At 35.2% G+C, this 20,200-nt stretch overlaps 1 protein-coding gene across 3 annotated transcripts in view; it reads left to right on the top strand.

Annotated features, from left to right (window-relative positions):
* The window catches only part of LOC306857858 (ADP-ribosylhydrolase ARH1-like), a gene marked incomplete at its 5' end in the record, with an annotated part of 191,497 nt that extends 172,444 nt beyond the window's left edge, over positions 1-19,053 (top strand). For 2 of the 3 annotated variants that reach the window (XM_079398094.1, XM_079398093.1), the window contains one exon: positions 18,573-19,047. In XM_079398094.1, the coding sequence (XP_079254220.1) occupies positions 18,573-18,721 (149 nt within the window). In that variant the 3' untranslated portion in view covers positions 18,722-19,047. Of the gene's footprint in view, positions 1-18,572 lie in introns of all 3 variants that reach the window. The other variant, XM_079398092.1, reaches the window with a different exon arrangement.
* Positions 19,054-20,200: the final 1,147 nt, after the last annotated feature.

Here is a 20,200-nt window from a genome sequence, read left to right on the forward strand (position 1 = left end):
TTTCTAACATTAAAAAGATTAATAAATGCTTTAAAAAAATTGTTCTTTGTTAGTTCATACTATCATGGAAGAATTAACATGCTGTAAAAATATATTTTTCATTGTTTGTTCACGTTAATTAATGCATTTCCTAATGTTAAGAATTGAGACCTTATTATAAAGTGTTATCAAAATCTTTAATGATTTATAAGCATTTTTTAAAGATTTTAAAAAACAGACCCTCTCTCTCTCTTTCTCTCTCTCACCCAGCTCCTCAATCCACACAGTCACTCACACAGTCACTCACACCCCACCCCACCCCACCCCCACCCCTCACTCAGCTGCAGTGACAGGGAGCTCTCACTCAGAGGCAGGCTGGCAGGGAGCTCTAACTCAAAAGCAGCTCTGATAGTTTTTTAATTTTCTCCTCTGCATAGTGTATTGTAAATTCATGAAATTAATCACATATCCTCAGACTGTATTGTTCTGTGTATGTAATTTTTTATGAAGTGTTTGGAAGCTGCTCTTAAAAGATAAAAAAAAAAAAAAATTATCTTTTTTACTGTAACTTTAATAAATTGCCATTAAATCATCGTTCAAGATATCCTAAATCCGTCCGCAATTTAGCATCTTCAGTATTTTGGCATCATGATAAAAAATGTTTGGTGTGATTTCCGTGTTTCTGCTTGGAGGAGTATTAATTTGTTTACAGCCCGTTTTTTAAAAAAACCCACATTAAAATAAATATAGCCGACTTCCTGTTGGTCGTAGCTAATGACTGTAAATTAGAAAGTTGTCCGGATTAATTAGAACAATTTATGTACCGAGTTTGGGGTCTGTAGCTAAAACTAACCCCCTCATTTTTGACAAAAGGTGGCGCTATAGAGTGCCTCTTCCACGCCCGTTTATGAGCTTTTTCCAGTGTCTAACTATCATTAATACTCATATGTGTGTTGAGTTTCATGACATTCTAAACATGTTATCTGCCTCAAAATCACCAGAAACGAATTTTCAACTTTGACACGTTGCCATGGCAACATAATTTTAGATATCAATATTCCCTTCACAGTTTTACATCGGCCGTGTTTTGACATTATTCTGGTGAAGTTTGAAGCAAATCGAGTAAAAATAAGATGCTGAATTCAAAGCATTTTGAAAACGACACACTTCCTGCAGCCAGTTGGTGGCGCTATAACTTTCAGTCATAATAGTCACATCTATCCGATCGGCATCATACAACGAACAAATCACTGGAGTTTGATCTACATCATACAATGTATGTGGACGTTATTAGGCATTTCCTGGGTCTCATTTTTCGCCATAACTTCATCGCCTCGCCACGGGCAAACCGTTCGACATATCAAAAATATCTTCGCAATTTAGCATCCCCAATGTCTTGAGATCATGTTCACCGAGTTTGGTGGCAATCGTATGGAAATCCTCAGAGGAGTATATCAAATTCCAGAACATGCGCTTTTTAAACAGCCCTGAATAGCCGACTTCCTGTTGGGCGGAGCCTATGAAATGCTGCACGGAAGTTGTTCGGCTCAATGAGTTCTATATGTGTACCGAGTTTCATATGAATACGTGCAAGTATGTGTGAGCTATACATCAAGCTTTCTGACAATTTTCCAGGGGGCGCCGTAGAGCCCCTGTGCCCCGCCCGGGTCCCAGCCTCAGCCGCGTCCTAATGGCCGCAGGTTCCAACGTGCGTGCCAATTTTCAAGAGTTTTCGGGCACGTTAAGGCCCCCAAAAGTACCCGGATAGTCGAAATAAAAAATAATAAAAAAAAAAATAATAATCCTTAGAAGAACAATAGGGCCCTGCGCCTTACTGGCTTGGGCCCTAATAATCCTTAGGGGAACAATAGGGCCCTGCGCCTTACTGGCTTGGGCCCTAAATATAGCTGCGAGCAGCGATGACGGGCCCAAGCCGTCAGCATACGCCACCCCGGTGGCATCGATAAAACGGTGCCCAGCGAGCACAAGCATCACAGTAACCCTCTGGCAGTTTGGTTTTAAGGGATACGGCAATTAAAGGGTTAATCCAAACCATCAACTCTGTGAAACACACACACACACAGAACATATAAAACTTTAAATTCTGTGAAAATATATTTTTCATTGGTAGTTGATGTTAGTTAATGCATTTACTAATGCTAACAAATGAGAAATTATTATAGTTACCAAAGCTTTTAATGATTTATAAGCATTTTTTAATGATTTATTTTTCCATTAACTAACATGAATAATTTTTCTAACACAAATGAATAAATTAAAAAATATATTGTTAATATTTAATGTTATTTGTGAATTAACCAATGTTAAAAAACAACATTATTTAACTGTTGTTAATTTACATCATTAATAAATATATACCATTTAATGTTGATCAAAATCAATTCCAAAATGTGTTAATATATTATTACATTTTAAAGTTTTATCTTTTGAACATGACTATTTTTCTAATATAAAAAATATTTTGTTCATTGTTAGTTCATACTATCAATGAAGAATTAACATGCTGTAAAAAATATATTTTTCATTGTTAGTTCATGTTAATTAATGCATTCACTACTGTTAACAAATGAGACTTAATTATAAAGTGTTATCAAAACCTTTAATGCTTTATAAGCATTTTTTAAGGATTTTATTGAGATGTTTAAACAGACCCTCTCTCTCTCTCTCTCCCCCTCCACACTCACTGAACTCACACAGTCAGTCACCCACCCAGTCACCTACCGCAAACATTAGAAGCACAGAGACAGGAGAACTCTGATAGTTTTTAAATTTTCTCCTCCGCATAGTGTATTGTAAATTCATGAAATTAATCACATATCCTCAGACTGTATTGTTCTGTGTATGTAATTTTTTATGAAGTGTTTGGAAGCTGCTCTTAAAAGAAAAAAAAAAAAGAAAAGTTTTCTCTTTTTTACTGTAACTTTAATAAATTGCCATTAAATCATCGTTCAAGATATCCTAAATCCGTCCGCAATTTAGCATCTTCAGTATTTTGGCATCATAAGAAAAAATGTTTGGTGTGATTTACGTGTTTCTGTTTGGAGGAGTATGAATTTGTTTACAGCCTGTTTAAAAACAAAACCCACATTAAAATAAATATAGCCGACTTCCTGTTGGTCGTAGCTAATGACTGTAAATTAGAAAGTTGTCCGGATTAATAAGAACAATTTATGTACCGAGTTTGGTGTCTGTAGCTATCATTATATATATATATAAACATTAATAATTATATACCATTTAATGTTGATCAATATTAATTCCAAAATGTGTTAATATATTATTACATTTTAAAGTTTATCTTTTGAACATGACTATTTTTCTAACATTAAAAAGATTAATAAATGCTTTAAAAAAATTGTTCTTTGTTAGTTCATACTATCATGGAAGAATTAACATGCTGTAAAAATATATTTTTCATTGTTAGTTCACGTTAATTAATGCATTTCCTAATGTTAAGAATTGAGACCTTATTTAATGATTTATAAGCATTTTTTAAAGATTTTAAAAAACAGACCCTCTCTCTCTCTTTCTCTCTCTCACCCAGCTCCTCAATCCACACAGTCACTCACACCCCACCCCACCCCCACCCCTCACTCAGCTGCAGGCTGACAGGGAGCTCTCACTCAGATGCAGGCTGGCAGGGAGCTCTCACTCAGCAGTCTAACAGCTTTCTGATAGTTTTTAAATTTTCTCCTAAGCATAGTGTATTGTAAATTCATGAAATTAATCACATATCCTCAGACTGTATTGTTCTGTGTATGTAATTTTTTATGAAGTGTTTGGAAGCTTCTCTTAAAAGATAAAAAAAAAAAAAATTATCTTTTTTACTGTAACTTTAATAAATTGCCATTAAATCATCGTTCAAGATATCCTAAATACGTCCGCAATTTAGCATCTTCAGTATTTTGGCATCATGATAAAAAATGTTTGGTGTGATTTCCGTGTTTCTGCTTGGAGGAGTATTAATTTGTTTACAGCCCGTTTTTAAAAAAAACCCACATTAAAATAAATATAGCCGACTTCCTGTTGGTCGTAGCTAATGACTGTAAATTAGAAAGTTGTCCGGATTAATTAGAACAATTTATGTACCGAGTTTGGGGTCTGTAGCTAAAACTAACCCCTCATTTTTGACAAAAGGTGGCGCTATAGAGTGTCTCTTCCACGCCCGTTTATGAGCTTTTTCCAGTGTCTAACTATCATTAATACTGATATGTGTGTTGAGTTTCATGACATTCTAAACATGTTATCTGCCTCAAAATCACCAGAAACGAATTTTCAACTTTGACACGTTGCCATGGCAACATAATTTTAGATATCAATATTCCCTTCACAGTTTTACATCGGCCGTGTTTTGACATTATTCTGGTGAAGTTTGAAGCAAATCGAGTAAAAAGAAGATGCTGAATTCAAAGCATTTTGAAAACGACACACTTCCTGCAGCCAGTTGGTGGCGCTATAACTTTCAGTCATAATAGTCACATCTATCCGATCGGCATCATACAACGAACAAACCACTGGAGTTTGATCTACATCATACAATGTATGTGGACGTTATTAGGCATTTCCTGGGTCTCATTTTTCGCCATAACTTCATCGCCTCGCCACGGGCAAACCGTTCGACATATCAAAAATATCTTCGCAATTTAGCGTCCCCAATGTCTTGAGATCATGTTCACCGAGTTTGGTGGCAATCGTATGGAAATCCTCAGAGGAGTATATCAAATTCCAGAGCATGCGCTTTTTAAACAGCCCTGAATAGCCGACTTCCTGTTGGGCGGAGCCTAAAACATGCAGCGTGAAAGTTGTTCAGCTCAATGAGTTCTATATGTGTACCGAGTTTCATATGAATACGTGCAAGTATGTGTGAGCTATACATCAAGCTTTCTGACAATTTTGCAGGGGGCGCCGTAGAGCCCCTGTGCCACGCCCGGGTCCCAGCCTCAGCGGCGTCCTAATGGCCGCAGGTTCCAATGTGTGCCAATTTTCAAGAGTTTTCGGGCACGTTAAGGCCCCCAAAAGTACCCGGATAGTCGAAATAAAAAATTATAATAAAAAAAAAAATAAAAAAAATAAATAAATATAGCTGCGAGCAGCGATGACGGGCCCAAGCCGTCAGCATACGCCACCCCGGTGGCATCGATAAAACGGTGCCCAGCGAGCACAAGCATCACAGTAACCCTCTGGCAGTTTGGTTTTAAGGGATACGGCAATTAAAGGGTTAATCCAAACCATCAACTCTGTGAAACACACACACACACAGAACATATAAAACTTTAAATTCTGTGAAAATATATTTTTCATTGGTAGTTGATGTTAGTTAATGCATTTACTAATGCTAACAAATGAGAAATTATTATAGTTACCAAAGCTTTTAATGATTTATAAGCATTTTTTAATGATTTATTTTTCCATTAACTAACATGAATAATTTTTCTAACACAAATGAATAAATTAAAAAATATATTGTTAATATTTAATGTTATTTGTGAATTAACCAATGTTAAAAAACAACATTATTTAACTGTTGTTAATTTACATCATTAATAAATATATACCATTTAATGTTGATCAAAATCAATTCCAAAATGTGTTAATATATTATTACATTTTAAAGTTTTATCTTTTGAACATGACTATTTTTCTAATATAAAAAATATTTTGTTCATTGTTAGTTCATACTATCAATGAAGAATTAACATGCTGTAAAAAATATATTTTTCATTGTTAGTTCATGTTAATTAATGCATTCACTACTGTTAACAAATGAGACTTAATTATAAAGTGTTATCAAAACCTTTAATGCTTTATAAGCATTTTTTAAGGATTTTATTGAGATGTTTAAACAGACCCTCTCTCTCTCTCTCTCCCCCTCCACACTCACTGAACTCACACAGTCAGTCACCCACCCAGTCACCTACCGCAAACATTAGAAGCACAGAGACAGGAGAACTCTGATAGTTTTTAAATTTTCTCCTCCGCATAGTGTATTGTAAATTCATGAAATTAATCACATATCCTCAGACTGTATTGTTCTGTGTATGTAATTTTTTATGAAGTGTTTGGAAGCTGCTCTTAAAAGAAAAAAAAAAAAGAAAAGTTTTCTCTTTTTTACTGTAACTTTAATAAATTGCCATTAAATCATCGTTCAAGATATCCTAAATCCGTCCGCAATTTAGCATCTTCAGTATTTTGGCATCATAAGAAAAAATGTTTGGTGTGATTTACGTGTTTCTGTTTGGAGGAGTATGAATTTGTTTACAGCCTGTTTAAAAACAAAACCCACATTAAAATAAATATAGCCGACTTCCTGTTGGTCGTAGCTAATGACTGTAAATTAGAAAGTTGTCCGGATTAATAAGAACAATTTATGTACCGAGTTTGGTGTCTGTAGCTATCATTATATATATATATAAACATTAATAATTATATACCATTTAATGTTGATCAATATTAATTCCAAAATGTGTTAATATATTATTACATTTTAAAGTTTATCTTTTGAACATGACTATTTTTCTAACATTAAAAAGATTAATAAATGCTTTAAAAAAATTGTTCTTTGTTAGTTCATACTATCATGGAAGAATTAACATGCTGTAAAAATATATTTTTCATTGTTAGTTCACGTTAATTAATGCATTTCCTAATGTTAAGAATTGAGACCTTATTTAATGATTTATAAGCATTTTTTAAAGATTTTAAAAAACAGACCCTCTCTCTCTCTTTCTCTCTCTCACCCAGCTCCTCAATCCACACAGTCACTCACACCCCACCCCACCCCCACCCCTCACTCAGCTGCAGGCTGACAGGGAGCTCTCACTCAGATGCAGGCTGGCAGGGAGCTCTCACTCAGCAGTCTAACAGCTTTCTGATAGTTTTTAAATTTTCTCCTAAGCATAGTGTATTGTAAATTCATGAAATTAATCACATATCCTCAGACTGTATTGTTCTGTGTATGTAATTTTTTATGAAGTGTTTGGAAGCTTCTCTTAAAAGATAAAAAAAAAAAAAATTATCTTTTTTACTGTAACTTTAATAAATTGCCATTAAATCATCGTTCAAGATATCCTAAATACGTCCGCAATTTAGCATCTTCAGTATTTTGGCATCATGATAAAAAATGTTTGGTGTGATTTCCGTGTTTCTGCTTGGAGGAGTATTAATTTGTTTACAGCCCGTTTTTAAAAAAAACCCACATTAAAATAAATATAGCCGACTTCCTGTTGGTCGTAGCTAATGACTGTAAATTAGAAAGTTGTCCGGATTAATTAGAACAATTTATGTACCGAGTTTGGGGTCTGTAGCTAAAACTAACCCCTCATTTTTGACAAAAGGTGGCGCTATAGAGTGTCTCTTCCACGCCCGTTTATGAGCTTTTTCCAGTGTCTAACTATCATTAATACTGATATGTGTGTTGAGTTTCATGACATTCTAAACATGTTATCTGCCTCAAAATCACCAGAAACGAATTTTCAACTTTGACACGTTGCCATGGCAACATAATTTTAGATATCAATATTCCCTTCACAGTTTTACATCGGCCGTGTTTTGACATTATTCTGGTGAAGTTTGAAGCAAATCGAGTAAAAAGAAGATGCTGAATTCAAAGCATTTTGAAAACGACACACTTCCTGCAGCCAGTTGGTGGCGCTATAACTTTCAGTCATAATAGTCACATCTATCCGATCGGCATCATACAACGAACAAACCACTGGAGTTTGATCTACATCATACAATGTATGTGGACGTTATTAGGCATTTCCTGGGTCTCATTTTTCGCCATAACTTCATCGCCTCGCCACGGGCAAACCGTTCGACATATCAAAAATATCTTCGCAATTTAGCGTCCCCAATGTCTTGAGATCATGTTCACCGAGTTTGGTGGCAATCGTATGGAAATCCTCAGAGGAGTATATCAAATTCCAGAGCATGCGCTTTTTAAACAGCCCTGAATAGCCGACTTCCTGTTGGGCGGAGCCTAAAACATGCAGCGTGAAAGTTGTTCAGCTCAATGAGTTCTATATGTGTACCGAGTTTCATATGAATACGTGCAAGTATGTGTGAGCTATACATCAAGCTTTCTGACAATTTTGCAGGGGGCGCCGTAGAGCCCCTGTGCCACGCCCGGGTCCCAGCCTCAGCGGCGTCCTAATGGCCGCAGGTTCCAATGTGTGCCAATTTTCAAGAGTTTTCGGGCACGTTAAGGCCCCCAAAAGTACCCGGATAGTCGAAATAAAAAATTATAATAAAAAAAAAAATAAAAAAAATAAATAAATATAGCTGCGAGCAGCGATGACGGGCCCAAGCCGTCAGCATACGCCACCCCGGTGGCATCGATAAAACGGTGCCCAGCGAGCACAAGCATCACAGTAACCCTCTGGCAGTTTGGTTTTAAGGGATACGGCAATTAAAGGGTTAATCCAAACCATCAACTCTGTGAAACACACACACACAGAACAACATATAAAACTTTAAATTCTGTGAAAATATATTTTTCATTGGTAGTTGATGTTAATTAATGCATTCCCTACTGTTAACAAATGAGACTTAATTATAAAGTGTTATCAAAACCTTTAATGCTTTATATCTCTCTCTCTCTCTCTCTCTCTCTCTCTCTCTCTCTCTCTCCACACTCACTGAACTCACTCAGTCAGTCACCCACCGCACACATTAGAAGCACAGAGACAGGAGAACTCTGATAAGTTTTAAAATTTTCTCCTCTGCATAGTGTATTGTAAATTCATGAAATTAATCACATATCCTCAGACTGTCTTCTTCTGTGTATGTAATTTTTTATGAAGTGTTTGGAAGCTGCTCTTAAAAGATAAAAAAAAAGTTTTCTCTTTTTTCTGTAACTTTAATAAATTGCCATTAAAACACCGTTCAAGATATCCTAAATCCGTCCGCAATTTAGCATCTTCAGTATTTTGGCATCATGAGAAAAAATGTTTGGTGTGATTTCAGTGTTTCTGCTTGAAGGAGTATGAATTTGTTTACAGCCTGTTTAAAAACAAAACCCACATTAAAATAAATATAGCTGACGTCCTGCTGGTCGTAGCTAATGACTGTAAATTAGAAAGTTGTCCGGATTAATAAGAACAATTTATGTACCGAGTTTGGTGTCTGTAGCTATCATTAAAAATATATAAACATTAATAATTATATACCATTTAATGTTGATCAATATTAATTCCAAAATGTGTTAATATATTATTAAATTTTAAAGTTTATCTTTTGAACATGACTATTTTTCTAACATTAAAAAGATTAATAAATGCTTTAAAAAAAATTGTTCTTTGTTAGTTCATACTATCATGGAAGAATTAACATGCTGTAAAAATATATTTTTCATTGTTAGTTCACGTTAATTATTGCATTTCCTAATGTTAAGAAATGAGACCTTATTATAAAGTGTTATCAAAATCTTTAATGATTTATAAGCATTTTTTAAAGATTTTAAAAAACAGACCCTCTATCTCTCTTTCTCTCTCTCACCCAGCTCCTCAACTCACACAGTCACTCACACAGTCACTCACAGTCCACCCCACCCCCACCCCTCACTCAGAGGCAGACTGGCAGGAGCTCTCACTCAGCAGTTTAATAACTCTCTGATAGTTTTTTAATTTTCTGCTCTCCATAGTGTATTGTAAATTCATGAAATTAATCACATATCCTCAGACTGTATTGTTATGTGCATGTAATTTTTTATGAAGTGTTTGGAAGCTGCTCTTAAAAGATAAAAAAAAAAAAAAAATCTATTTTTTACTGTAACTTTAATAAATTGCCATTAAATCATCGTTCAAGATATCCTAAATCCGTCCGCAATTTAGCATCTTCAGTATTTTGGCATCATGAGAAAAAATGTTTGGTGTGATTTACGTGTTTCTGTTTGGAGGAGTATGAATTTGTTTACAGCCTGTTTTTAAAAAAAACCCACATTAAAATAAATATAGCCGACTTCCTGTTGGTCGTAGCTAATGACTGTAAATTAGAAAGTTGTCCGGATTAATAAGAACAATTTATGTACCGAGTTTGGTGTCTGTAGCTAAAACTAACCCCCCCATTTTTGACAAAAGGTCGCGCTATAGAGTGCCTCTTCCACGCCCGTTTATGAGCTTTTTCCAGTGTCTAACTATCATTAAAATGGATATGTGTGTTAAGTTTCATGACATTCTAAACATGTTATCTGCCTCAAAATCACCAGAAACGAATTTTCTACTTTGACACGTTGCCATGGCAACATAATTTTAGATATCAATATTCCCTTCACCGTTTTACGTCGGCCGTGTTTTGACATTATTCTGGTGAAGTTTGAAGCAAATCGAGTAAAAATAAGATGCTGAATTCAAAGCATTTTGAAAATGACACACTTCCTGCAGCCAGTTGGTGGCGCTATAACTTTCAGTCATAATAGTCACATCTATCCGATCGGCATCATACAACAAACAAACCACTGAAGTTTGATCTACATCATACAATGTATGTGGACGTTATTAGGCATTTCCTGGGTCTCATTTTTCGCCATAACTTCATCGCCTCGCCACGGGCAAACCGTTCGACATATCAAAAATATCTTCGCAATTTAGCGTCCCCAATGTCTTGAGATCATGTTCACCGAGTTTGGTGGCAATCGTATGGAAATCCTCAGAGGAGTATATCAAATTCCAGAGCATGCGCTTTTTAAACAGCCCTGAATAGCCGACTTCCTGTTGGGCGGAGCCTAAAACATGCTGCGTGAAAGTTGTTCGGCTCAATGAGTTCTATATGTGTACCGAGTTTCATATGAATACGTGCAAGTATGTGTGAGCTATACATCAAGCTTTCTGACAATCTTCCAGTGGGCGCCGTAGAGCCCCTGTGCCACGCCCGGGTCCCAGCCTCAGCGGCGTCCTAATGGCCGCAGGTTCCAATGTGTGTGCCAATTTTCAAGAGTTTTCGGGCACGTTAAGGCCCCCAAAAGTACCCGGATAGTCGAAATAAAAAATAATAAAAAAAAAAAAAAAATTAAAAAAAATATATAGCTGCGAGCAGCGATGACGGGCCCAAGCCGTCAGCATACGCCACCCCGGTGGCATCGATAAAACGGTGCCCAGCGAGCACACACAATACAGTAACCCTCTGGCAGTTTGGTTTTAAGGGATACGGCAATTAAAGGGTTAATCCAAACCATCAACTCTGTGAAACACACACACACAGAACAACATATAAAACTTTAAATTCTGTGAAAATATATTTTTCATTGGTAGTTGATGTTAGTTAATGCACTTACTAATGCTAACAAATGAGAAATTATTATAGTTACCAAAGCTTTTAATGATTTATAAGCATTTTTTAATGATTTATTTTTCCATTAACTTACATGAATAATTTTTTCTAACACAAATGAATAAAGTAAAAATATATTGTTCATATTTAATGTTATTTGTGAATTAACCAATGTTAAAAAACAACATTATTTAACTGTTGTTAATTTACATCATTAATAAATATATACCATTTAATGTTTATCAAAATCAATTCCAAAATGTGTTAATATATTATTAAATTTTAAAGTTTTATCTTTTGAACATGATTATTTTTCTAATATTAAAAATATTGTGTTCATTGTTAGTTCATTGTAAGTTCATACTATCAATGAAGAATTAACATGCTGTGAAAAATATATTTTTCATTGTTAGTTCATGTTAATTAATTTACATTTACATTTATTCATTTAGTTGACGCTTTTATCCAAAGCGACTTACAATTGCTATATATGTCAGAGGTCGCACGCCTCTGGAGCAACTAGGGGTTAAGTGTCTTGCTCAGGGACACATTGGTGTCTCACAGTGGATTCGAACCCGGGTCTCTCACACCAAAGGCATGTGTCTTATCCACTGCACCATCACCACCCACCAATTAATGCATTCCCTACTGTTAACAAATGAGACTTAATTATAAAGTGTTATCAAAACCTTTAATTCTTTATAAGCATTTTTTAAGGATTTTATTGAGAAGTTTAAACAGACTCACTCTCTCTCTCTCTCTCTCTCTCTCTCTCCCCCTCCACACTCACTGAACTCACACAGTCAGTCACCCACCCAGTCACCCACCGCACACATTAGAAGCACAGTGACAGGAGAACTCTGATAGTTTTTAAATTTTCTCCTCTGCATAGTGTATTGTAAATTCATGAAATTAATCACATATCCTCAGACTGTATTGTTCTGTGTATGTAATTTTTTATGAAGTGTTTGGAAGCTGCTCTTAAAAGATAAAAAAACTAAAGTTTTCTCTTTTTTACTGTAACTTTAATAAATTGCCATTAAATCATCGTTCAAGATATCCTAAATCCGTCCGCAATTTAGCATCATCAGTATTTTGGCATCATGAGAAAAAATGTTTGGTGTGATTTACGTGTTTCTGTTTGGAGGAGTATGAATTTGTTTACAGCCTGTTTTAAAAAAAAAAACACATTAAAATAAATATAGCCGACTTCCTGTTGGTCGTAGCTAATGACTGTAAATTAGAAAGTTGTCCGGATTAATAAGAACAATTTATGTACCGAGTTTGGTGTCTGTAGCTAAAACTAACCCCCCCATTTTTGACAAAAGGTGGCGCTATAGAGTGCCTCTTCCACGCCCGTTTATGAGCTTTTTCCAGTGTCTAACTATCATTAAAATGAATATGTGTGTTGAGTTTCATGACATTCTAAACATGTTATCTGCCTCAAAATCACCAGAAACGAATTTTCAACTTTGACACGTTGCCATGGCAACATAATTTTAGATATCAATATTCCCTTCACAGTTTTACATCGGCCGTGTTTTGACATTATTCTGGTGAAGTTTGAAGCAAATCGAGTAAAAATAAGATGCTGAATTCAAAGCATTTTGAAAACGACACACTTCCTGCAGCCAGTTGGTGGCGCTATAACTTTCAGTCATAATAGTCACATCTATCCGATCGGCATCATACAACGAACAAATCTCTGAAGTTTGATCTACATCATACAATGTATGTGGACGTTATTAGGCATTTCCTGGGTCTCATTTTTCGCCATAACTTCATCGCCTCGCCACGGGCAAACCGTTCGACATATCAAAAATATCTTCGCAATTTAGCGTCCCCAATGTCTTGAGATCATGTTCACCGAGTTTGGTGGCAATCGTATGGAAATCCTCAGAGGAGTATATCAAATTCCAGAGCATGCGCTTTTTAAACAGCCCTGAATAGCAGACTTCCTGTTGGGCGGAGCCTATGACATGCTGCGCGGAAGTTGTTCAGCTCAATGAGTTCTATATGTGTACCGAGTTTCATATGAATACGTGCAAGTATGTGTGAGCTATACATCAAGTTTTCTGACAATTTTCCAGGGGGCGCCGTAGAGCCCCTGTGCCACGCCCGGGTCCCAGCCTCAGCGGCGTCCTAATGGCCGCAGGTTCCAACGTGCGTGCCAATTTTCAAGAGTTTTCGAGCACGTTAAGGCCCCCAAAAGTGCCCGGATAGTCGAAATAAAAAATAAAAAAAATAAAAATAAATATAGCTGCGAGCAGCGATGACGGGCCCAAGCCGTCAGCATACGCCACCCCGGTGGCATCGATAAAACGGTGCCCAGCGAGCACAAGCATCACAGTAACCCTCTGGCAGTTTGGTTTTAAGGGATACGGCAATTAAAGGGTTAATCCAAACCATCAACTCAGTGAAACACACACACACAGAACAACATATAAAACTTTAAATTCTGTGAAAATATATTTTTCATTGGTAGTTCATGTTAGTTAATGCATTTACTAATGCTAACAAATGAGAAATTATTATAGTTACCAAAGGTTTTAATGATTTATAAGCTTTTTTTAATGATTTATTTTTCCATTAACTAACATGAATAATTTTTTCTAACACAAATTAATAAAGTAAAAAATATATTGTTAATATTTAATGTTATTTGTGAATTAACCAATGTTAAAAAACAACATTATTTAACTGTTGTTAATTTACATCATTAATAAATATATACCATTTAATGTTTATCAAAATCAATTCCAAAATGTGTTAATATATTATTACATTTTAAAGTTTTATTTTTTGAACATGACTATTTTTCTAATATTAAAAATATTTTGTTCATTGTTAGTTCATTGTAAGTTCATACTATCAATGAAGAATTAACATGCTGTAAAAAATATATTTTTCATTGTTAGTTCATGTTAATTAATGCATTCCCTACTGTTAACAAATGAGACTTAATTATAAAGTGTTATCAAAACCTTTAATGCTTTATAAGCATTTTTTAAGGATTTTATTGAGAAGTTTAAACAGACCCTCTCTCTCTCTCTCTCTCTCTCTCTCTCTCTCTCTCTCTCTCTCTCTCTCTCTCTCTCTCTCTCTCCCTCCACACTCACTGAACTCACACAGTCAGTCACCCACCCAGTCACCTACCGCACACATTAGAAGCACAGAGACAGGAGAACTCTGATAAGTTTGAAAATGTTCTCCTCTGTATAGTGTATTGTAAATTCATGGAATTAATAACATATCCTCAGACTGTATTGTTCTGTGTATTTAATTTTTTATGAAGTGTTTTGAAGCTGCTCTTAAAAGATAAAAAAAAAGAAAAGTGTTATTTTTTACTGTGACTTTAATAAATTGCCATTAAATCACCGTTCAAGATATCCTAAATCGGTCCGCAATGAAGCATCTTCAGTATCTTGGAAGCATGTGAAAAAATGTTTGGTGTGAATTTTTGGTTTCTGCTTGAAGGAGTATGAATTTGTTTACGGCCCGTTTAAAAAAAAAAAAAACACATTAAAAAAAAAAATAGCCGATTTCCTGTTGGTCGTAGCTAATGACTGTAAATTAGAAAGTTGTCCGGATTAATAAGAACAATTTATGTACCGAGTTTGGTGTCTGTAGCTATCATTATATATATATAATCATTAATAATTATATACCATTTAATGTTGATGAATATTAATTCCAAAATGTGTTTATATATTATTACATTTTAAAGTTAATCTTTTGAACATGATTATTTTTCTAACATTAAAAAGATTAATAAATGCTTTAAAAAAAAAGTTCTTTGTTAGTTCATACTATCATGGAAGAATTAACATGCTGTAAAAATATATTTTTCATTGTTAGTTCACGTTAATTATTGCATTTCCTAATGTTAAGAATTGAGACCTTATTATAAAGTGTTATCAAAATCTTTAATGATTTATAAGCATTTTTTAAAGATTTTAAAAAAACAGACCCTCTCTCTCTCTTTCTCTCTCTCACCCACTGCCTCAATCCACACAGTCACTCACACAGTCACTCACAGCCCACCCCACCCCCACCCCTCACTCAGCTGCAGGCTGACAGGACCTCTCACTCAGAAGCATTATATCAACTCTCTGATAGTTTTTAAATTTTCTCCTAAGCATAGTGTATTGTAAATTCATGAAATTAATCACATATTCTCAGACTGTATTGTTCTGTGTATGTAATTTTTTATGAAGTGTTTGGAAGCTGCTCTTAAAAGATAAAAAAAAATAAAAATTATCTTTTTTACTGTAACTTTAATAAATTGCCATTAAATCATCGTTCAAGATATCCTAAATCCGTCCGCAATTTAGCATCTTCAGTATTTTGGCATCATGATAAAAAATGTTTCGTGTGATTTCCGTGTTTCTGCTTGGAGGAGTATTAATTTGTTTACAGCCCGTTTTTAAAAAAAACCCACATTAAAATAAATATAGCCGACTTCCTGTTGGTCGTAGCTAATGACTGTAAATTAGAAAGTTGTCCGGATTAATAAGAACAATTTATGTACCAAGTTTGGTGTCTGTAGCTAAAACTAACCCCCCCATTTTTGACAAAAGGTGGCGCTATAGAGTGCCTCTTCCACGCCGGTTTATGAGCTTTTTCCAGTGTCTAACTATCATTAATACTCATATGTGTGTTGAGTTTCATGACATTCTAAACATGTTATCTGCCTCAAAATCACCAGAAACGAATTTTCAACTTTGACACGTTGCCATGGCAACATAAGTTTAGATATCAATATTCCCTTCACAGTTTTACATCGGCCGTGTTTTGACATTATTCTGGTGAAGTTTGAAGCAAATCGAGTAAAAATAAGATGCTGAATTCAAAGCATTTTGAAAACGACACACTTCCTGCAGCCAGTTGGTGGCGCTATAACTTTCAGTCATTATAGTCACATCTATCCGATCGGCATCATACAACGAACAAATCACTGAAGTTTGATCAACATCATACAATGTATGTGGACGTTATTAGGCATTTCCTGGGTCTCATTTTTCGCCATAACTTCATCGCCTCGCCACGGGCAAACCGTTCGACATATCAAAAATATCTTCGCAATTTAGCGTCCCCAATGTCTTGAGATCATGTTCACCGAGTTTGGTGGCAATCGTATGGAAATCCTCAGAGGAGTATATCAAATTCCAGAGCATGCGCTTTTTAAACAGCCCTGAATAGCCGACTTCCTGTTGGGCGGAGCCTATGACATGCTGCGCGGAAGTTGTTCAGCTCAATGAGTTCTATATGTGTACCGAGTTTCATATGAATACGTGCAAGTATGTGTGAGCTATACATCAAGTTTTCTGACAATTTTCCAGGGGGCGCCGTAGAGCCCCTGTGCCACGCCCGGGTCCCAGCCTCAGCGGCGTCCTAATGGCCGCAGGTTCCAATGTGCGTGCCAATTTTCGAGAGTTTTCGGGCACGTTAAGGCCCCCAAAAGTGCCCGGATGATTGAAATAAAAAAAAAAAAAAAAAATTATAATCCTTAGAAGAACAATAGGGCCCTGCGCCTTACTGGCTTGGGCCCTAATAATCCTTAGGAAAACAATAGGGCCCTGCGCCTTACTGTCTTGGGCCCTAATAATCCTTAGGGGAACAATAGGGCCCTGCGCCTTACTGGCTTGGGCCCTAATAATCCTTAGAAAAACAATAGGGCCCTGCGCCTTACTGGCTTGGGCCCTAATAATAATCCTTAGGGGAACAATAGGGCCCTGCGCCTTACTGGCTTGGGCCCTAATAATCGTTAGGGGAACAATAGGGCCCTGCGCCTTACTGGCTTGGGCCCTAATAATAGCGGGAAAAAATCACGTGGCGAGTCATAATGTACAGCCAGCACCAAACGGACAGAATGGCAAAGCTAACTGAATTATAACTGCCACCATTTAGAATTAAACAAACTTGTATTTGTGATGACCCGAGCTGACCAAACAGTTAATTGTGAAATGTTTGGCTTTGTAGAGTACAGTACTGGCAGTTCAAGCATTTTCATAGGATCTAATTTGTAAAAAAAGACTCTGATACTCGAAGTATGGCCACTGTTGTCACAGGAAAAACTTTTACCCTGCAAGCGTCAATCCGGAAGCCAGAAACATGGAAGTGTAAAAAAGGTTAATTGGCTGCAACTGTGTGTGTAATCAGAGTGAAATGGATTGTGGGAACTGAAGTCCAGTTTAAGTGTAACGGTCTTGTGAGAGTCAATATAATGCAAAAGCGACCTCTGGTGGCAAGTGAACGGAAGACCACGAACCAGATTCGTGACAATTATAATGACTTTAATCTCAAAATGGTTTTCTTTTTTAATCGAGTGTCTACACTAACTGCAAATAGCCCGTCTTGTTGGAAAAGTCTATTTACACTAACTCCGCCCACTAACGTGTTGGTCAACACAAAAAAACGGGTTGGTCAACACAAAAAAAAAAAAAAAAATTCAGCATCAGTTTTAGTGGTGTACATGGTAAGGCGAATGCTTTTTGAAGCGATTGACCCCAGTTCGAGCCCGCTTTTGCAAAACTTTTTTTTCTCCATTTTCAAATCTCATATCGCATCAGAAAGGCATTTATTTTAAATAAAAATGATGAAAATAATCAAAAAATTTAAAATAAATGTATCTGGTAGGGTTAGGGTAGGTGTAAGGAGGGCTTTATTGTCCCAGTAAGGTGGCATCCATTTAATAATTTGAATTAAAATATCATTTACACTCAATACCTTATTATTGCGTACTGTTTTATAATATACTACCATACTGAGGTGCAGATTTGCACTATTTGCAATAAGTAGTATAAATAGCAGAAAATCTATTTTAACGCAGTGTAAATAGAATCCATCACTATTTGCACTTAGTGTAAACAGCATCTATCGCTAAACAAATATGCTATTTGCACAGTGTAAATAGCATCTAATTGCTATATACACTGAGTGTAAGTAGCATCTATTGCTATTTACACTTAGTGCAAATAGCCGCTGCCTTCTTTAATATTACTTGGCCTTAATCCTCTTCCGTAGTTTCGCCATGCAACGCAAACAAAATATGTACATTGTATTTATGCAAATACATAGTAGTTGAAGACACATAATAAAAAATTAGACCAAAATATTAATACCAAATGTTTTAACTATCCATCCAGCTATCCATGCATTTTCCACAACCCTTTATTCCATGCAGGTAAAATACAACATACAATATAAAAAATCAACCTAAAGGCAGTGCAACTCTAAAAAAAAATACACATACACACTGTTAATTTCTGTTGAACATAATCCTGTGCATACTTTTTTCTTTACAGGAGACAGTGACAGTACTGCAGTGATTGCCTGCTGCTGTTGGGGTCTGCTGTATGGAATGGACAGAGTCCCACAGTGTAACTATAGAAATGTGGAGTACAGGGGACGACTGGAGAGTGTGGCTCAAAAGCTGTATGCTCTTTCTCACTGACGAAGCCAAACTGTGAACAGAGAAAATACTAAAAGAGAAATAAATCTCATAGGAATAAGATGGCATGTCATAACATTGTCACTATGCTGAATATTTTAGATCAGTGAACATTTTGACATACCCTTAATGTGTGTTCACACTGACAGCAATTAAATCGAGGCTCTAGGTTGCCAATGTCACTTGTAGATGTTTTGCACTCATGCGACCTTAAAAGGCACACAATCATCAAAAATAATGAGGTTATTACAGTCTTATGTGAATTCTCTTTTAAATCCAATGTACGTTACATGTATATTCCTACATTAAAAATAATAAGTAATAAATAAATGCATAAAAAATATTTTGGATGGATTTGTTTGACTTCCCAGTTTTGAGCTTTGTTTAAAAAATACTGCAAAAAAAAAAAGACTAATCGGAAATTAAAGGGCATATTGCAGGTTAGAGACTCCAGTGAGTCGATGTATAGAAAAATACTGTAGGAACTAGATTTTCTTTAAAATATACTTTAAAATACGCTATTTAAGGCTTCTGGAGTCGTTTTTGTGAGAGAATTTTACTGTTAATACCCAACTCAAAACACAACATTTCAACTGTTAATATATATATGTAGATGTACCAAACATATACTACCAAAAGAAATACCATCTGACTCATTTAACCCTCTGATGGTTTAAATCTCTGTACCCTATAGTTTTCACCTCCAGAGACCCCAGACAATAACATTTAATTTTGTAACAAGACAATAGTTTTTTTTTTTTACAAATGTAATTTTACTCTGTTTGTTAATGTTTTTACTCAACATTTGTGCAGTTTTTGGAGGATTTATGATATCTTTTAAATTTCTATAAATAAATATTTATTTAAATTACAAATTTACAAAAAAACAGTAAATTTTGATTTGATGTAAAATTCACTTTATAAAAGGCCCAGATTTCTAACTTTCATTCATGGGGATAACATGGATCATTTTAAATGATTTAATGTAACATTTATAGCCATTTTTTGGAAAATGCAGTTTTAAAATAAAAAAATATCACTTTAACCACTAGATGGCCATAGAGCTCCACTATATGCTATTTGCTATTTGTGAGACCTGAAAGATATCTTTTCACAAGTTGGATTCAGTTGGATTCATATCTAAATATTATAAAATCACAATTATAACAAAAATAAAATATTTTTTGTCAAAGTTTAGTATTTTTTGTACTGAAAAACCCCCAGTTTTTCAATAATGTTACATTATGATTAGAATCAAACCTGAACAAAATGTTACAAAGAGAAATGTTGGAGTCTTAAGATTTTATCATTTATTTCAATTATCTATTTTTAATATAATTCTACAATTTTAATCAATATTTCAGTTACTAACTGTAACAGAACAAAAATGAACAGAAATGAGCAGTTAAATTACATATGAACACATGAACTGAACAGCAATAACAAGTGAGCAAATAAAGCAGTAAAAAGATAAAATTTAGT

The sequence above is a fragment of the Barbus barbus genome, assembly GCF_936440315.1.
Source record: "Barbus barbus genome assembly, chromosome: 38".
Classification (NCBI taxonomy): Eukaryota; Metazoa; Chordata; class Actinopteri; order Cypriniformes; family Cyprinidae; genus Barbus; species Barbus barbus.